The 21386-nt window shown below is 38.9% G+C and overlaps 1 protein-coding gene across 4 annotated transcripts in view; it reads left to right on the top strand.

Annotated features, from left to right (window-relative positions):
• Positions 1-21386, top strand: part of LOC132850712 (protein kinase C-binding protein NELL1-like) — a 154851-nt gene that overhangs the window by 19504 nt on the left and 113961 nt on the right. For all 4 annotated transcript variants that reach the window (XM_060877391.1, XM_060877385.1, XM_060877396.1 and 1 more), the window contains exons 3-4: positions 11799-11949; positions 20879-21049. In XM_060877391.1, the coding sequence (XP_060733374.1) occupies positions 11799-11949; positions 20879-21049 (322 nt within the window). The remainder of the gene's footprint in view (positions 1-11798; positions 11950-20878; positions 21050-21386) is intronic.

Here is a 21386-nt window from a genome sequence, read left to right as displayed (position 1 = left end):
ACACACACTCATTCACTCACGCAATCACACACTAGGGACAATTTTCCAGAGATGCCAATCAACCTACCATGCATGTCTTTGGACCAGGGGAGGAAACCGGAGTACCCGGAGGAAACCCCCAAGGCACGGGGAGAACATGCAAACTCCACACACAAGGTGGAGGCGGGAATCGAACCCCGACCCTGGAGGTGTGAGGCGAACGTGCTAACCACTAAGCCACCGTGCCCCCAGAGGAAGGTTAAGTTTAAAATAAAAATGTTTAAATGTAATCTATTTTTCTCCTGGTCCTTATTTTATGGGTCATAAAAAAATATCAATAATTATCGATATCGACCGATATGAAATACTGATATCGTGATACAGTTTTCAGCCATATTGCCCAGCCCTAGTATGTTTTTTATTTTATTTATTTATTTTTTTTAGATATTAGTATAAAAATCAAGAATCTGCTTATTGTCACCTTGTTTTTTTATGTTACATTTTATGAGAGTTTTATGTTTGACCATCACTGCAGAAATGAATAATTCTTTCAGTGTACAGGTATAGAAATGTAGTCAGGTCCATAAATATTTGAACACTAGCAAAGTTATTGTTCTTTTAGCTGTCTAGCAGAGTAGGTTAGGTTTAGAATAAAATAACGATACGAAACTTTTTATATTCAGTGAATATAAATCATTTTAAGACAGCTGAAATGTTCTGCATTGCCAAGTTACTCTGAACCTAATTAAGCTGGATTTCACTTAATAAAGGCAAAACCCATGGTAGAAATGCTCTGGGAATAAGCAAGAAGAAAAAGAAAGAGAAGACAGACCTGGCAGAACATCTCAGGGAAGAGACCCAGTGCCCAAGCGGTTCCGGAACAAGGATTTTCAGCCAATTACTTTCGGTCCTTAAAAAATGGGAGACCAAAAAATGGTTTGTCAAGTACAAGACAAAAGCCTAAAAAGCTTTATTTATTTATTTATTTATTTATTTTATTTTATTTTTTCCCCCCTCAAACCCAATAATACTGACCACTAAATTGACTTGATGCCTATAAAATAGATTAGCTTGTGCCTGTCGAACAGAGTGAGACTAAATATTGTGTGTGTCCAGGCTTTAATCCCTGCCTTTTATCTTTGTATTGGAAAGCTCATGCTTTAGATATTTAAAAGAAACCATTTTGGAAAGCAAATTCTGTATTGAATGTGCAGCTACTTGCTTGTCCAAAACACCATGATCACAAATACAGAAATCATTTCAGACTCAAAAACACATCAAAAACACATCCAATCACTCAGTGTCTTTGGGGATGCCAAACTATCTGAAAACATGGTTGAAAATATGGCTTTTGCTGTTTCAAGGGCTGTGGGACTCTTCCTTGTTTTTATTGAACCAGTCGATGATCACTGTGCTATCCTGGAAGATGGGAAGATCACTAATTGCTGAGGTATGGGGTTTTGAGGCCTGCCAAGCCTGTATGGGGCTTCTAGAGTTCTTGGAACTGTGTAAGAACCGTATTGATGTACCAGGTTTCTTGATTGAAGAGTTCTTGGGAAACTTGGGAAGAACGTGAGGAGATTAGGGTATGTATGTCTGAAAGAATGTTTGGCCTATTTTCTTTGGAGGAGTTTTTTGGACTGTAGTAACGAAAGAATGTGCGAAAGAATTAGCTTTTTTCTGGGCAGCATTCCCATAGGTACCTGGTGGACTGGGTTTGAAAATCGCTCTTTTAAACAAGTCTGTAGGTTCCTTGAACGTTCTTTGGTGTTTACTTTGGTGTTTTCTGAACCAGGACAGCAGGACAGTGTAAAATGGAACCTGGTAAAAAGAGGACCCAGCATGCTTGGTATGCATTCTGCCTTTTATCTTTCTTGAGATATTCAAGGTTCAATAAAAAAGGGGGTTCACCCCACTCTAGCCGGTCACGCCATCCTGGATTCTTAACGAAGCGTTAAGTAATCGTTAATATCGTGGATGAAGACTGTAAGTGTAGTATCCTGCAGCCGAGGCCATCTGGATCTGCCATTTTATTCTTGTTTGACATTTAGCCCTTTGGCCACACAGCAGCCTGTGATGGAACTTCATAAAGTGGCGATTTCAGCTTGCAGGTTGTGCAAAAGCTATTACAGCACTGCTGCAGGCTTTGCAGCTATTTTGTGGTTTGATTCTGTCAGGTTAAGTCACAACCATGTGGAAAAGAGTAATGCAGGAGATGCAGCTACAGAAGCAGCTGAAAACCTCATCTGTTTGTCTTGTGGCAGTATGGAGCTGCAGTATATGATTAGTTCAAACTCTAATTTCACCTTGCAGCTTACTATTTTTAACCCTTTTATGCACACTCATGGACAATCAAGGAGCTTTACCCAAGGAACTATATTTTAGGAAAATTTAAATCACCAAATCACGTGAAAGATCAGTACTAATGGACACACTTGTAGCTCTCTAGATAGTTGATCAGTGTTTCATTAAATTTTTTTTTTTTTTTTTTTTTTTTTTTTTTTTTTTTAAAGATTCATAATGGGAAATGTTTAAATATTTTGTCAGACTCTGATTTTTTTTTATTTATTTTTTTTGGGTAACTTTTTTGAAATGATTTTTCGTCTCTGCATCATGCACTTAGATATTTGACAGTTTTTAATTTTTATATATTACATTGACACGATCACAATTGTATTATTTTATACTTGTAATATTTGCATTAGAGTTAATGAATGTTTAGGAAAGGTGAAAAATGGAAAGACATAATTAATGAGGCAAGGAAATACCATCAGTCCAAATTTTTCCTCTTCACAACATGATCTTCACTTACTCTTTATATGGAATGATATGTAGATGTACTTTTAGATTACTGTAGCTGACTGTGGAAGCTAAATTTATAAAATTGACTCCCAGTTTTGCATCCCGATGTTGTTTCTCTTGATTTTTGTTCCATCTCTAGATGAACCATGCTTAAGATGTTTGAGGTCATGTGCTACATTGTCTCTGGTCACGGGTTACAGCCCACAGATTGTGGATCTGTTTTCCTCAGCAGCTGACAGTCGAAATGCTGCAGAATTTACATTTTTTTTCTTTTTTCAAAAGGTCATTTTAAGATTTGTTTCTGCTTTTTTCATGCAGTTATAGGCACCACAGGTGTTCGTGCTTGACTGAGAAATGCTAAAGAAATAATATCCGCAGGACCAGAACTTTACTCCATGTCAGATTTGCTGTGTGTCAGTTCCGTTATTCTGCATGTGGTCCTACTGCACGAGCATGTGCTCAGGTGTTGGACAAAATTCAAAACTGTTATAACTGCTACAGGGTGTAGAAAATAACATCTAATAGTAGAAATGAGCTTTGTGATGTCAGTTCTGTAAGTACAGACATTGGTATGTTGTATTTTACTAAGCCAGTGTATAAATACGGTGGCCGAGAAGTGCAAAACAAATTAACAAATCCGAAAACGCATTAAAAAAATCCAAAAACACATCAACAACTCAGACAACCCGGAAGAGGTTGGTATAGTTTGTGAATGGAAACTTATCATCATCGGACGAGACACCTTTCATTCACCTGTATATCTTTAATGACAGGTGTCTTGTCCAATGATCGGTAAGTTTCCATTCACAAACTATACCTACCTCTTACGGGTTGTCTCAATCGGTGCACGAAACACATTAACAAATCTGAAAACACAACGACAATTCAGACAACCCGGAAGAGGTTGGTATAGTTTGTGATTGGACAAGAGACCTGTCACTCAAGGTATACATGAAGTTCAACAGTCTGCTGCAGGGAAAAGTTGGAATTGGATGGATGGAATGGATTACTGTGGATTAATTCTGTTATTTTCTTATATTTAAACGGAGAACTTTTACACATAAAATTCCATACCTGTATATCTTGAGTGACAGGTGTCTTGTCCAATGATCGGTAAGTTTCCATTCAAAAACGATACCTACCGTTTCCGGGTTGTCTGACTTGTTGTTGTGTTTTCAGATTTGTTAATGTGTTTTCGGATTTGTTAATGTGTTTTGCACTTCTCTGCCACCGTATATAAAACATGACTTTGTGAAAACTTTCACAGGTTTTTCATCGTCCAATGAATGTCCATTGTGCTCTTCTATCGAATGAATAGTCAGTGCAGTAAGTGGGGGGAAAGAAGTGAGGGCAGCAATGCAGTTTCTTAAGCAGCATGGAGGTGCAGGGAGTGAAGCCGGAGGCAGTGAGGCAGACACCAGAAGTGTGGCTTGGCTCAGTAGATTGGGGCGCATCGTCTTCTTCAGTCCAGATTCTCCCATTGGTCACATTCCTGGTACTCAATTCTTACCTCCCTTACTACTGAACATGGCTTTTTCAGCTTCCTTTCTCTCGGAGGGTGAGGAGTTAGTGGTCACTCCTGATTGACTCCTGTATGGTGGGCTTTCTGCCACCCTGCCTTGCAGTCACACTCAGCTGCCCTATCCATGGTGCTGAAGCACCACTGTTGGTTGTAGGGGACGAAAAGCGATTTTGTGCTGTCGTGTGGTTGTGCTTGCATTGCCAAAAAATGACCAAAACTGTAGGAACAATGCAGTTGTGCTCAATAAAGTGTCACCAGTGTGACACATCAGTGTAATTATTACCCCTTGGGCTTTTATTTCCGGTTGAAATGGAATAATTTGTGGCTGTATTGTTAGTCTTGTGCGTGACTTGTAATATTGTCTAATGGTCGTATTTATAGCTTATGTTTTAATTATTTGGTTAATATTGTACTCAAATTCTGGAAATAGTAATACATAAATTCTGTGAAGCAGTTAAACAATTCTATCCAGAACAGTTCTGTTATATAATGCAACCTACTTGCTACACATGCATCTCATCACTAGTCACACATGACCCTGGGTGACCATGGCGTCTCAGCCAAAGCCAGTGTAATGATGTATGTGCCTCGGTTATGTTAACTGAAACATCCACTTACGAAAGTTGTGTGGTGCGTGATTAATAAAAGTGCCAACGAGGCGAGAATTTTTGCTCTCCTGCTGACCTGGAGTCATTGTCAGATGAGGGTGAAATCACTTAAAGGAGCAAATCTGTAAATTTTAGCCCTTTGTTGCATGTGTGATGAGTTTAAAAATGCTGTAAAAGCATTTCTAGGCTTTCCCCTTCTTCTTCTCCTCACCTTCCTCTCTTCTTCTTCTTGTCTTCCTGTTCACTTCACTTCTCCTAATCCCATTTCCCTTTTCCTCGTCTCTCTCCCCTCTTCCCTTTCCTCTTTTTCAAAATCCTCTCTTCCCCTTCTCATACTTCTCTTTCCCTCTTTCCAATCATCTCCTCCCCTTCTACTCTTTTACTACCCTTTCCTCTCTTGACCTTCTCTTCTATCACTACCCCCTTCCTCTTCTTATCTTCCTGTTCCACTCTTCTTTTCCGATTATTTTTTCCTCTTCTCCATCCCCTCTTTCTCTACACCCAACCCCTTTCCCTCTTATCCTTTCCTTCTTTTCTGTCCTCTCTTCCCCTTCTTCTCTACCCTGTTCTGATTCTTCTTTCCACTGTTTCCTTCTCCCCTGTTCCCCTCTTCCCCATCCCCTCTTTTGCAATCCCCTCTCCTTATTTGTTTTCCTGTTCCCTTCTCCTATTCCAATTTCCATTTTCCTCTTCTCCCTTCCCTCTTTCCTGTCCTCCCTTCCCTTTTTTTTTTCTCCCTCTTCTCTCCCCTTGTCCTTCTCTCCCCATGCCCATTTTCCTCTCTTCCTTCTACTTTTTATCTCCCCTTCCCCCTTTTTTTCCCTTCCCCTCTTCCCCATTAGCATTTTCCTGTACCCCTTTTCCCCTTTTCAACTTCCTCTACCCCTAACTATTGTAATCTGTTTGGTGAAATTATGTGAACTGTCTACATTGTTCTCTGTAAGGAAGAGAAAATGGTTCTGTTCTCATTATTACTCAATGGAGTTTGTGTTCTCATTTATTGTTTATAAAGCAAACATTTTAAAGTTCCCCTGCAGTCAGAATGATTGTTTAAATGCATTTTGGGCCGCCACTTAAGGACATTAATATGATGCTATTTAAGTTTTTTATTTTAATCACTTCCATAAAAATGACACAAACATCTTTGATATTTGATCCCTGTTCCCTGAAACTGAGTTTCCATGATTGCAGCACAGCAGTAGGGAACAGCGGGCACTCTGTATCCAATATGGTGCTATTTACGTTTTTAGCCCTACAACTATTTATAGTACATGGACACGGGACAGCGGTGTTCCTGTATTCAACCACCAGACATTATTACAGTTTAGAGATCGGGAAACAACCAACCTGCAGGATAATGTGCTAGACAAGGTTCAAGGCCTTGGATTACTGCGGGGAGATACCGGAAACCGTGATTGAGGAAGCAGAAGCATGGCAAGCTGGCGGGGCTAGGCTAAATCAAACCCTACCTGGCCGGCTCGATCATCCATTCTACTCTCAAATGTATTTTGTTCCCTGGACAATAAATAGAACACCCAACTCGAGCCAACCATACGGCCAGAGTTTAGAAACTGCTTCGTCTTTGTTTTCATGGAGACATGGCTTAGTGTCAGAGTTCTAAACGCCGCCATTTAGCTAGACAGGCTCACCTCGTTGAGTGCCAACAGAAAGGCAGCTCTGTGCGGTAAGGCTTGCGGTGTTGGAGTGTGTATTTACATTAGCACGGAATGGTGCAAGAACTCTGTGCTTGTTTCTAGGTAATGCTAATTGCTAGTTGAGTTTGGGACTGTTAGATCTATGAATTTTTTTTACCACGGGAATTCAACAGGGTTTTCATTGTTCATTTGAACAATTGTTCAACGTTTGATTGTTCATAGTGTACATTCCCCCAGCGCTAATGCTAAGGAAGCACCATGTGAACTCTATGTGGCTATTAGCGATGGACCCCGAAAGACTGTTTATTGTTGCCGGAGCGTTCAATCATGCAAATCTCAAATCAGTGCCTTTCTTGTTGCAAAGTCCACATGCTGATGGAAATTAGGGAGCAAACACTCCGGATCTCGTTTACACACACTGGACCCCCTGCAGTTTATGTATCTTTCACGGATCCAATCCAATGGAACTGTCCTGCTCCACGGACAGTTCCATTGCCACAACCCTTCATCTGGCCCTTATCCACCTGGAAAATATAGATACATACTGTATGTATAAATGCTGTTCATAGGCTTCAGTTCAGCATTCAACACAATCATCCCTCAGCACCTAATCGAGAAGCTGAGCCTGCTGGGGCTAAAAACCTCCATTTGCAACTAGATCCTGGACTTCCTCAGTGAGAGACCTCAATTAATCTGGATCGGGAATAGCATCTCCAGCACCACCACATTGAGCACTGGAGCCTGCTCAGGGTGCCTGAGCAGCTGCATCACTGTCTGGTTTGGGATTGCACCATCTCGGATTGCAAGACCCTGCAGCGTATAGTGAGGTCAGCTGAGAACCACCCCCCTCACACACACTCTTCACCCGCCAGCCATCTGGAAAAGGGTACCGAACCATTCTGGCCCTCGTGACCAGACTCTTTCCACAAGCCATCTAACTGAACTTAACTACCGAGTGCGCGCGCACACACACAAATGTGTCTTTTAAGTGTGCCAAGTATTTCATCACTGTAAACAATCTCTTCATTTTAGCATATACATATGTGTGTGTGTGTGTGTGTGTGTGTGTGTGTGTGTGTGTGTGTGTGTGTGTGCGTGCGTGCTTCAGCTTGCATTAGAAAGGTTCAGATAAAAACATTATTAGAGATCATTACTGTTAGAATAAAAGTGGATCTGGAAAAAAAACTTATTTACTTATTTGACTATAAACTTATAAATGTATTAATATTAAAATGTGCTTCAATTTGCTGTACTTTTGCTTTTTTGTCCTAATATAGGAATGTTATTGAGGGACTAAAGCAAAAATCCTGTGTAAGAAGGTATTTCTGAATGTTATTCCGTAATGTAGTGTGTGTGGTTGAATTTGGTGGACGTTAGTGAGATTTACGTGAGATGACAGCAAGGGATACATCACACATCCACATTAGGCAGTAAAACTACTAGAATGAGACTGAGCTGATGTCAGAGCAGCTTAAATATGGAGGATTTGAGCATGTGATCAAAGTTTAAAAAAAAAAAGGTGCACTTATAAAATTCAACAGTTACTTTAGTATCAGAAAAAGGTTAAGGTTTGGAGGTAAAAGTTTGGAAATGATGATGGTGATAATACCCTAATGAGGTATAAGACTAGCATTTATCTACTGTACCACATGAAGGAAGTTGATAAGATTGAATTTAAAATCATCAAATCCACAGTGCAACAGCCTGGGTTTCTTGTGGAGCACACTTACAGAGGCCACACCTCCTTTATTTAAATGGACGGTTACTGAGGCCACAGCTCCTTTAGTTAAACGTACAGTTATGGAGGCCACACCTCGTTTGGTTAAACTGACAGTTACGGAGGCCACACCTCCTTTAGTTAAACGGACAGTTACAGAGGCCACACCTCCTTTAGTTAAACTGACAGTTACGGAGGCCACACCTCCTTTAGTTTAACGGACAGTTACGGAGGCCACACCTCCTTTAGTTAAACGGACAGTTACAGAGGCCACACCTCCTTTAGTTTAACGGACAGTTACGGAGGCCACACCTCCTTTAGTTAAACGGACAGTTACGGAGGCCACACCTCCTTTAGTTAAACGGACAGTTACGGAGGCCACACCTCCTTTAGTTAAACGGACGGTTACGGAGGCCACACCTCCTTTAGTTAAATGGACGGTTACAGAGGCCACACCTCTTTTATTTAAAAGGACAGTTACAGAGGCCACACCTCCTTTAGTTAAATGGACAGAGGCCACACCTCCTTTAGTTAAACAAACAGTTACAGAGGCCACACCTCCTTTAGTTAAACGGACGGTTACAGAGGCCACACCTCTTTTATTTAAAAGGACAGTTACAGAGGCCACACCTCCTTTCTAGTTTATAAGCAATAAAATTGTTCTGGTAGATTCTTGCAGACTTCCTGATCTTCCTCTATTTATAATCACACAAACACGCGCACACACACAGACCTACACACTTATCCATGTGCACAGCTGCATCCATCCTTTCAACCTACCTGTTTGCATAGTAGTTAGCTGTCTCAGCACTGATAACCAGGAGTGCTGCTTATTATTTTCAGCATTGTTATATTTTATAAGATTAGATCATCTATGTTTCTTGAGGCATCATCCTGTTTGTCAACATTATCAACAGTATTGTGACCTCATACCCTTTTTTCTGCCTGAAGCTTTTGTGCATGTTTTGACAAAGGCTTTTGTTTTTCTCATGAGTGCTCATGGCCATTTTAGAGCAAAATATGTGCCAAAGCTGAAGTGCTGAAATGTAGACTGAATGTTAGAGGATCAGAAAAGAGTGGAGATGCTGTTTATAAGACAACCACAGGACAGACACTCCACAATGCTGGGTTTTATGAGCACCTTTACTGAATGTATATTTATTTAAAGTTTGTTAAAAGGCATGTTGGAGATCATGTGGAAGAAGGTTTTTTGAACCAACATTGAATTGCTTGGCCTGTGCAACAAGCTCTATGTTTATGTTTAGAGAAAATCTCAAATCAAATCAAATTTTATTTGTCACATACACATACATACAGATGTCACATACACTACATGATATGCAGTGAAATGCTTTATGCAACTTTCTGGTATAAGAATAAAAAATATAAAAAGTATAAAAAAAAAAGCAAAAAATAAAATAAACTATATAAGAAAACTATATAAAATCTGAAAGTATAGATGAAGAAATAATGTATATGCATAAATATACATATACATAAATGTGTATGGTATTTAAAGATTGTCCTTAAAGTGTCCAGGTGCAGTATGTTGTGTAAATAGTGTTTAAAGCGACACTGTGCTGTGCAAGTCCAGAGTTAAAGTGACAGTGACAGTCCAGAATTAAAGTGTCATTGCAAAAAAAAAATCCTAGATTTTTAAAAAGTGCTAGATCCTGGTTGTTTCCTGGTTTAAACCAGGAAATCTAATACTGCTCCTCATCCTGAACAATGAAGCATGGTGGTGGCATCATGTACTGGGATTGCTTTCCATCACCCAAATAGGCTGGTTAACAGGCACCAGGTCAATCCTAGACAAAACTTATTCCCTTCAGCAAGAGTACAGCCATGGCTAGATGTTTTGAGAATGACACAAATATTAATTTTCTCACAGTCTGCTGCTTCAGTGTTTTTAAATCTTTTTGTTAGATGTTGCTATGGTATACTTGAGTATAATTACAAGCATCTCATAAGTGCCAAAACCTTTTATTGACGATTACATTAAGTTTATGCAAATAGTCAATATTTGTAGTGTTGACTCTTCTTTTTAAAGACCTCTTCAATTTGCCCTGGCATGCAGTCAGTCAACTTCTGGACAACATCCTGACTGATGGCAGCCAATTTTTGCATAATCAATGCTTGGAATTTGTCAGAATTTGTGGGGTTTTTTTGTCCACCTGCCTCTTGAGGATTGATCACAGGTTCTCAATGAAATTAAGATCTAGGGAGTTCTTAATTTCATGGACCCAAAGTTTTGTTTTGTTCCCCGAGCCAATTAGTTATCAATTTTGCCTTATGGCAATGAGCTCCATCATTCTGGAAAAGGCATTGTTCATCACCAAACCATTTTTGGATGTTTTGGGAGAAGTTGCTCTCAGAAGTTTTTGTTCTCTACGCAAGCATTTTTCCACATGCCACAAACATTCCGAAAGTGGATTCATCAGAGAAAATGTCTTTACCCTGTCCTCAGCAGTTCAATCCTTGTACCTTTTGCAGAATATCAGTCTGTCCCTGATGGTTTTCCTGGAGAGAAGTGGCTTCTTTGCTGCCCTTCTTGACACCAGGCCATCCTCCAAAAGTCTTCCCCTCACTGTGCTTGCAGAAGCACTCACACATGCTTGCTGCTATTTGTAAGAAAGCTCTGCACTGGTGGTGCTTCTTTTTGGGTAAAGCAATGATGGCTGCACATGTTTCCTTGCAGGTAACAGATTTCAAGCATTACGCTCCTTTTAAAGTTTCCAGTCTGTTATTGTAACTTAATCATCATGACAGTGATCACTAGCCTTGTCCGTGTCAACACTGACCAGTGTTGGAGAGAATCACCGACATGTCAGCTGGTCCTTTTTTTGCAAGGCTAAAATGCAGTGGAATTTATTTTTTATTTTTTTTTATTATTTAATTTTCATGGCAAGGATGGACTTTGTAATTAATTGCAATTCATCTGATCACTCTTCAAAACATTTTGGGGTTTATGCAAAATGGTATCATAAAACCTGAGGCAGCAGACTTTGTGAAAATAAATATTTGTTATTCTCTGTAGAACAGATGAGACTAGGACAGATGTCCAACTACTACCTCAGTCTAAGCTACACCAGAGTGGCTGTGGATAGCATGGCCCAACCCAATCAAAGCCAATACCTCACTCTGATTAATGTCCTGAGGCAATCCTGAACAGTTGTGCCAAGAAAAATAATATTTCTGCTGGCTCTGGATTCAAAGTTGAGTTGGAAGGTGAATGCCACTGTTCCAAGCACGGTATTGGCTCCATTCCTTTTGATCAACTCGACATCAAAGTGTTATAACTGTCAGTTTAAGTTACTAAATAAAACCTAAAAATGTTTGTATTTTGATAACAATAAAGCAGCTAGCAAACACCACTAGTTAGTCACTAAAAGCAAATTTTTAGTCACAGAAAAAAAGTGACTATTTCTGATATTGGTTTAGTTCCTGCTGAAGAACGTCTTCAAACCCCACGCTCGTTTTCATGCCCTGTCCATTGTTCCTGTTTGTGTTTGCAGATGCCAGGAGAACCATTCAGGTTCCATCTCAAATAACAGACCAAATCCTGGAGTTGCTCAGAAACAAAAACGAGTTCACATTCATGGCATCCATCCAGCAGAAGGCATCCACATCTGGAGTTTTCTTCTCTATCCATGAGTCGGAGCACAGGTACTGCATATCAGATCTTACACATCTGCTCAGGATTTGGTTGATTTTGGATAGTGGTCACATGTTCAGGATATTGGTCACATTTCATTGGTTTTTAGAGTACTTGTACAGTATGTACTAGTTACTATTTTGTCATAAGTAAACAAGATGCTAATTGTAAAATGCTAATAAAAATGTACGCATCATTCAAAGCAGAATTCACATTCAGTTGTATTCGGATGAGCGACAGATTAGAAAGTGAAGCTTTCTACAAATTAAAAGTCAGAGAAAATTTCATATTCACAGTACATTTTAGCCTTAAATAAATAATAAACAAAATTAATTAATCTTTCTGGGTTGTAGATGATAGTATAGTGACTAGATGCAACAATTCATATACACTCATTTTTTTATTATTAAATTTCTTAAATATCTTAAAGTCTAATTAAATAAGAATCACAGTAAACGAAAAAGCTCCAACTTTTACATTTAAACCAAAAGAAAAGACACATTTCTGTCAGCTGTCCTTTTGTGAAATTTGTACCTTTTGGGCAGTCTGTGACTTGTATTCTGGAAGAAAATGTTGTTCGAGTAAATGATCCACTTTGCTCATGTTCACTACACTCCAGACTGCTGAGGCTGATGATGACAGAAGATTTATTCTGTTCAGCGTTTTTTATTCCAACCAGGAATCTGATGCTGAGCCAAAAATCAAAGCTTATATTGCAATTTTTTAATTTTGAGAGACAGGAAGCTTCCAGAGACAGGAAGTCTTTCCTGTTCTTCTGTAAAATGCACTGGAGAACATCTACACACGTTCACTGAAGGTCAGAATATCATCAGGTGGCTGCGTATTTGATCAGCTAAAGACAACTGAGTGCTTCGGACCTCGCTGAGACCTTCCGTGTGGATTTACTGGAATTAGGAAATAAATATAGACTTAAGAAAGATGGAGGGATTTTTGAGCTGATGGAAGATGGTAGTTTAAACAAAGACACTCTCACTTTGAGGACTTGTATTTTACAGGTTTTGGGTTGGAGGAGCCATCGTTTTAAGATGTTTATAATAGTGTTGACTGAAAATAAACATATTGTGTTTAGTTTATCTAATAATATTCTCCAGAAAACATGATTGCTTAAGCTGAAGTGTCTAATTGAATGTAATAACTAGGTTAAATTATATGAAGGCGATCGATTCACCGTGTATTAATGTATAATAATGACATAATCAAATCCTGCAGAGATGTTCAACTCCAGCTGTAGTGTTAATTAACCTGATTAGAACACAGCAGTCAGTCAAATTGTGTGTGTAATATATTACATATACGCTGTGTGTGTGTGAAATACATTGCACATACTGTGTGTGTAATATATTGCATATACTGTCTGTGTGTGGTATTTTACATATACCTTGTGTAGTATATTAAATATAGTGTCTGTGTGTACTATTATAACATATAGTGTGTGTGTGTGTGTGTGGTATATTAAATGTACTGTGTGTGTGTGTGTGTGTGTGTGTGGTTATATTAAATATACTGTGTGTGGTCTATTAAATATACACAGTATTGGTATGTGTGTGTGGTATATTATATATTCTATCTGTGTGTATGGTTCATCTGTATCCCCAAACTCCAACCAGGTATCTTACTATTGCACACGAAACTCATTTTACGCCAGAAGCAGCACCGTACGTGTGGCACACGTGTGTCTGGAGCCCTCGTGCCATGTTCGTACAAATATAGAATCTATACTGAGTTTGAGTCTCACATACATCTGTTTAAACTTGGAATTAAATATAAACTTTTGACAAGTTCTTCTTGTGGTGTAGGAGGAATAAATCACGCTCTACACCGGGCTGCACGACTCCACCAGCACTCCGTATCATCTTTCATTCCTCAAGATTCCTCAAGAGAGGGCAGAGATATTTTTTTGAATATTATAATTCAGCAGGCAGAACATTCCAAATGCAGATACGGATTATCTCCGATGCAGATGTGTTAATTGTTTATTATAATAAAATATCACCTTGTTAATGTAATGGGCATCACTTTATTCCACACTGGACACTAAAACCCTTCTTACTTCATAAGGTTCATGCTCCAGGAGCTCATTCCTGCCATGCAGTCATCATGACCGAGCAAATAAAAGACTTCTTATTAGTGACAAACTGCAACGAAATCTCGGACTAATTCTCTGGATCGCTGACCGTACCTTTAGCCTCGGGGTGAAAAGCTTCACTTCATTTGTGTGGAAGAGCATGAAATATTTCTTTTAGTGAATTATTACTGTGTAATTTATCACATGTGTGTAAATTAGGTTTTTGTGGATGGTAGCTGCGATGAGGGACGATAAAGTATAGAAAGCGTTCACCATCGAGCTGACAGTTTGAGAGCCACTCTTTGAGGCTGTATTACCTATAAAAGCAGACGGAGCTAGTTTATGGCTTTCAGTCTGAATGATGGCTGGTTAAAGAGCTTTCGTCCAGGGTCGGAACAGACGAGTGGTGGATTTCTGTCATTACTTCAGACTCAACAGACAAAATGGAAATGTTTTTTTTTTTTCTTCCCCCGCACAGGAAACATGACCCCTCTGCGACATGTCTAGATATGTTGATTTTTTTTTTTCTCAAAAAGATAATAGTGTAACATGAGCTCAAAGAGACCTTGCAGATAGTGAAGTTTTGATGTTTGTTTTATTTTGTTTTTTTCCTATGGTGAATTTCATGTTTAGTTCTGGTTTTCCCCCAGATCTTCTCACAAACACTTTGCCCTAAGCTTTTCTTTTGAGGCCGTACATCATTTAGACCACTTTTTTCTTTTTCTTTTTTTTCTTCTTCTATTTTTTTTTTAATTCAGAAACAAGGTCATGCTTGTCTTTGTTTCTTTTACATTGTACACTATTTCTTAAGATGTTTACACTTTAAAAATTGGAAGGAAGGAGGGAAGGGATGAAGGAAGGAGAGATGGAAGGAAGGAACAAAGGAGAGAAGGTAGGAAGGAAGGACGGAAGTAAGGAGAGAAGGAAGGATGGAAGTAAGGAGACTTCTTCTACTGGCATGTGAAATTGTGCTGTCAGTCTCTGCCTCACATAGAAAAAAAAAGGTGATAGAATTGAGTGGTCATATCCACGCTAATGCTGAAGTGATGATGTAAATGCACGATTGAAACGTGACGTGCTACAGCTAATGTCCTGCCTCATTACTCACCAAACCCCGAGCTGTTAATGTTCACTTAATGTGAAAGGAGATCGCTCTGAATAGCGTTAATTGTTTTAAGATTTACATAAGACGCATTGTGCGGACGTTTCCATGGAAACTGCACAAGCTTTCAAGAGCTGTTGAAAATGGCTTCACTGTTGATCAGCTCCAGGTTCTTGGTGAACCTGTGCAGAATCAGAGGTACAAAAACGGTGCTAACTGATCATTTGTTGTGAATCTCATGATGGGTCATACCTACATTTCCTCTGCCCTAATAGTCCTACCGGTCTCCTCTTAGTGGTCTAGAAATAGTACTGAGACATGTGGCCTCTTTATACAATACTGCTGAGACTCTGTAGTGTCTCAGCACACACACACACACACACACTCAGAAATTCTGGTTTTGATGAAATCCTGATTTCTGGAGTGTGTCTGTGCGATAAGCTGCATTACATCTGAACAAATACTGAAAAGATGACAGAATAATTACGTTCCACTAAATGACATACATTACAGCACAATAAAGTTCTTTCTTTGCATATCCCAACTTTGGAGGTTTTGGGGCAGAGCACAGGGTCAGTGTCTCTGGAGCAGGAAGGGTTAACCACTTGAGCACCACTGTCCTAGCAACAAGTATTATTCTCAATGTCAATTTGCATCTAGGAAAAACAAACACAATAGAGAGAAAAAGAGAAAGAATGAATGAATGGATCTCGGTTGAGAGATGATTGTTAACTCTGTTATTTATTTCTGTGGATATTGTAACCTTCTTTTTTCAGCAGTTCTGTACCCAGGGCATACGACGTGAATAAACTATCACAGTCCTTCAGCCATGTCTAGTACCACCCACATCCTGATTTTTCAGGTGATTTCCCAGGGCAATAGCTGGACTGTGCTGCCCATATTTTGATACTGTATTTGACCTGTTTGACATTCATCAAAAGTGACGTGGGGACCTAGATTGCAAAGGAATGGTAATCACTGGACCTATGAGACACTTGTCCCATACCTTCCAAATTGTAATTAGTTTGTCATGTTCTCGTCGGCCCTGCCTGTTTCCTTTTTATAAACATGTATGAAGTGGGACAAAACATAAAATATCTTTTGGTGACATGGTGAGTACTGATCAGTACTCACCAGTACTCACTGATCAGCACTCAACACTGAGAACTGAGTACTGAACACTGACAACTGAGATTTGCGAAGTTCAGTGTTCAAGTTTCAATTCAATTCAAGTTTATTTGTATAGCGCTTTTTACAATAGACATTGTCTCAAAGCAGCTTTACAGAACATAAACATAGAACTGAAGGTAAACATAAGGAATAATATAAAGAATTAATATAATAATTTGAATAAAAAATTCAAGATTATTATTATATATCTATAGTTCACAATATGTATGTATTTATCCCCAATGACCAAGTCTGAGGTGACTCAGGCAGCAGTGGCAAGGAAAAACTCCCTTAAATTGGTAAAGGAAGAAACCTTATGAGGAACCAGACTCAAAGGGGAACCCATCCTCATATGAGTGACACTGGAGGGAGTGATTTACAAATATACAGTCTGATAAATGTTGTATTGATGTAAGGATCACATGGAGTTCAGATCTCCTCTGTTCAGTACTCGGTTCAATGCACAGTACCTAGGGTTCAGTTCTCAGTGTTCAGTACTCACCATGTCTCTAAAGTGCTTACTGTTCAACACTCAGTGTATAACACTCAGTACTTGGTTTGCAGTACTCTGTGTTTAGTACTGATACTGGCCTACAAAAAAATGGACCAGCTCCCTCCTACCTCAAAGCCCTCATCACTCCTCGCACTGCACCCCGCACTCTGCGATCTACCAGCACTGCTCGACTGGTTCCACCATCTCTCAGGGTAAGAGGCAAGTATAGTACAAGACTCTTCTCTGTACTGGCACCAAGGTGGTGGAACGAACTTCCCCTAGAGGTCCGGACAGCTGAGTCACTGGCTATTTTCAAGCGGCGGTTGAAGACCTACTTATTCAGGAAACACTTCAACTAGCACTTCTTTCCTTATCTTTTGCATTTAAAAAAAAAATAAAAAAAAAAACACACACAACCTTTGAAACTTTTTCATTGTAACTTTGAACAAATGTTTTAAACTCAATGTTTCTTAAGTATGTAACCTAGTGAGCCAGCATTAATGTAGTCAATGTTAGAGATTTAAGCACTTATGTACGTCGCTCTGGATAAGAGCGTCTGCCAAATGCTGTAAATGTAAATGTAGTACTGAGTATTGAACACAGAGTACTAAACACTGAGAACTGAACACAGAGTACTGAAAACCAAGTACTGAACACCAAGTACTGAGTGTTATACACTGAGTACTGAACACTGAGCTTTGAACACAAAGTACTGTGCATTGAACACTGAGTACTGAACACTGAAATATGCAAATCTCAGTGTTCAGTACTCACTGTTCAAATCTCAGTACTCAGTGTTCAGTTCTCAGTGTTGAGTGCTAAGTTCTGATAGGTGAGTACTGGTGAGTACTGATCAGTACTCACCATGTCACCAAAAGATATTTTATGTTTTGTCCCACTTCATACACTTTTATGATAAGGAAACAAGGCAGGGCCGACGTGTTCAGTACTCAGTGTTCAATGCTCAGTGGTCAGTACTCAGTGTTTAAAGTTCAGTGCTTAACGTAGTCAGTGTTCAGAGCTCAGTGCTTAGTGCTTCCCAAAATGAATTAAAATATTCTGCATTTCACACACAATAAGATTTTACTGACATCTGTCTGATACTACAGATTACTATAATTTATTACTATAGATACTGTAGTCATTAAAGAGACCATAAATGGATCTTTTGTAGAACCCTTTCAGCACCCGCAGAACCAGGGCTTCAAAGTATATGCTGATTCTTATTAGAATCCAAACCAACAGAATTGTGAAGTGGAGAGAGATGATATAATATCTGACTCAGAAGTAAAGAGCTCTTAATGAAAAAGAAACCAAATCTCCTCAGCCTCTTCACCTGTTGAGACAACAGGTCATTGCTTGTGATGCTCAGATGCAAGGCATCAGGATACGGTCTGATCTACAGCAGCAGTAATGAAAAAATCACCAAACATCATTTCCTGAAGCTTCTGAGAACAACAGGAGTGACTGCTTAAGATCAGTCTCCAGTATACTTCAGAGAGATTCACTAATGTTAGAGAATACTTGTCCAGAATCTCTGAAATAAGCTGTATTCAATCTCAGGAGACCGTTTCTGTAGGGACTTTGTCTTCTCAAGTCCTGTTTATGGGAACTTACCCTGGCGAGGATGTGCAACCAGCTCTAGATTTCCAGAAAATCATCTACAGAATTTCATTTAAAACACAGCTACATAAGAACAGCAGTAGACATGTTACTTCACTGTAGCACTTTTGTATTTTGTCTTTTCCACATATTTATTTATTTTTATATATATATATATATATATATATATATATATATATATATATATATATATATATATATATATATATATGTATGTATGTATGTATGTATGTATATATATATGTATGTATGTATATATATATATATATGTATGTATATATATATATATATATATATATATATATATATATATATATATATATATATATATATATATGTATATATATATGTATATGTGTGTGTGTGTATATGTATGTATATGTGTGTGTGTGTGTGTGTGTGTGTGTATATGTATATATGTATATGTATATATGTGTGTGTGTATATATATGTATATGTATATATGTAATATATATATATAATATAATATACAGCTATCGATACACACACAGTTAATAGTAATATAAACTACACAAGTGTCAGATTTAATCCATATTCAGTTTAGATTTGACATCTTGCCTGCTGTTCTTGTAGCTTTAACATAAACAGTGACCTTTTTCTACACCAGCATTAATATTTTACATTACATACTGGCCTGCACATTTCATTTTACATGTTCTTGCAGCCGAGGGTGAAAGGTAACGGAGCCGAATCTGAATAGCGCTTGTTCATTTAACACGTTCATGATCGAGAGCTACAAGTTAGTGAGAGAGTTTTGACCGTGCAGGACTGAGCGTGATTCATTAAATAAACATTGTCTGCAGCTTCTCTGTAACATATTATTGTTGTTTTCTAACAATAATATACAAATTTTAAAATGTAAATTAAAATTTGTTTGCTTCACTACATTGGGTTTAGGGGTTCAATTCCCACCACCCAAGTGGGGTGGGTGTGGGTGGTTGTTTGCATTTGCATGTTCTCCCTGTGCTTCTGGAGGTTCCTCCAGGTTCCATATTGCTCCTCCAGACATGTATTATAGGTTGAATGGTGTCTCTACACTGTCGTGTGTGTGTGTGTGTGTAGGGTGGGGGTGGTTGGTGTGGGGTGTTGGGATGACTGTTTCTGGGTGTATGGGGGTCTGGGTGTCTGGGAGTGTGTGTAGTTGGGGGTCTGTGGGTGGGGCTGGGTTGTGTCTCTGGGCTGGCTGCCATGTTCCTGAGTCCCCTGAGAAAGACTCCAGGCTCCATGTGACCCTGTGTAGGATAAATCCTACAGAAAACTACTACTTAAGGAACATCTGAGAAGTCAAAGTACTTAGATATTTCTTCTGAATCATGAAAACTGGACGTGCGTCTAAGGTTTAGTGTTTTTAAATCACTCATAATACCAGTTGCACCCATCAGATATAAAGTGTTGCTCAACCTACATTTTGGATGTAACCTGGTCATTTTGAAAAAAAGAAAACAAATCTTGTTCTTCATTTCTCTTTTAATGATCTCAGATATGAAATGGTGTATGTTAGATTATTCAATCTTGTCTCTCCTACCCCTGACATGCTCATGCCAAGTCAAGTGGCAACACCGTCATGGGAAACTTTTACTCTTACTGCCTAGCCTGTCTTTCTCAGAATAAACAAGTATTGGAGGATGAAGGGAAAAGAACTCCGCATATCTTGGCTTGTGAAACCTTGTTTGGTATTCCACTCAGCAGTGTGTCTTTCAGGCTTCATGCATATTAATGCCTACTGTTTGGAGGGAGATGGTGGTGATGGTGATGGAAAAATAAAACGGCGAGCTCTGCTCAGAAAGGCTTTCTCGCTCAGTCTAAATGGAATAATGGTGTAAGCTTTCTGATTCCTTTCTATTGATCTAAAGCCTTACTCACTTTTATCAAGATAGAAATCTTAGAATTGTTAAACGTATGTCCACTCTGGCTTTAAAATCACTCAAATGTCTGATAGCAGCTGGATCTGTTAAATAGCTAGCCATGTTATTAAACTAGAAACAAAAAAGGTTGGTGGTGTTTGTCTCTGCTAAGATATTTGTGAGTGAAGAAACACCACATGCACAAATCCGTAGCTTGCGACAAGCAGACTTAGAGGTTTGATATCTATAATTGCAAATAGTTTAAATGACCAACAGAAGAAAAGAGGAGCGCATTGATTCTAGCGCAACATGTAGTCGTCTCTCACATTCAAATAAAGTTGCTAACCAGAACAATTCATATATTTTACTAATAATTTAAATGACTAAAACATCTAGCAGCATTTGTTTTTGATGGCGCCATCAAAACCAAATGCTGCTACATGTTTTAAACACGTCCTTTAATCTGTGTTAAATAAATACCTTCCTAGCTACGCTTTGGAATTGTTGCACTATTTCGCCTCGTTTTGGCAGTTAGAACCTTGTAGTTATGGTATATCTGTGTAATCATTGTGGTTAAAAGCTGCGCTCTTTTTCCTTCCAGCTACTTTGAACTGGAGAGTAGTGGACTTCGAGAGGAAATCCGCTACAGGTACTGCCACAAAGGAAAACAGCGATCGGAGACATTCCCATATCGATTAGCTGATGGTCAATGGCATAAAATTGCTCTGTCCATTAGCGCCAGTCAGTTATTGCTTCATGTGGACTGTAACAGGTAAGCTGGATTATCCCTCTACTCATGTCATTCTTATCTAGTTAGCTCAGTAGGTTTGTATCATTTTAAACTTAGCTAACCCTAGCTACAGTAAATGTTTGCTACTCTACAGAATGCATACTCCAGTTAGCAAAAAAATGTGCTTGAGCATGTGTGTGATCTGTAGCTAACCATGCGGATGAATTCTGAGTGGAATAGTCTGTCTGTCATTAGATGGAAGCTCCACAAGGGAACTGATTCACTTTCAATAAAGATTAACACTGTTTTTCTCCAGATGGTGTACTGCTTAGCGCAGTTCTGTCTTTTTAGCTCATTGACAATCGAAATAAAACTACTT

This window comes from Tachysurus vachellii, chromosome 1 (genome assembly GCF_030014155.1).
Source record: "Tachysurus vachellii isolate PV-2020 chromosome 1, HZAU_Pvac_v1, whole genome shotgun sequence".
In the NCBI taxonomy this organism is placed as follows: domain Eukaryota; kingdom Metazoa; phylum Chordata; class Actinopteri; order Siluriformes; family Bagridae; genus Tachysurus; species Tachysurus vachellii.
The sequence above is the reverse complement of the archived record's forward strand: the minus strand, read 5'-3'. Positions and strand labels throughout refer to the sequence as shown.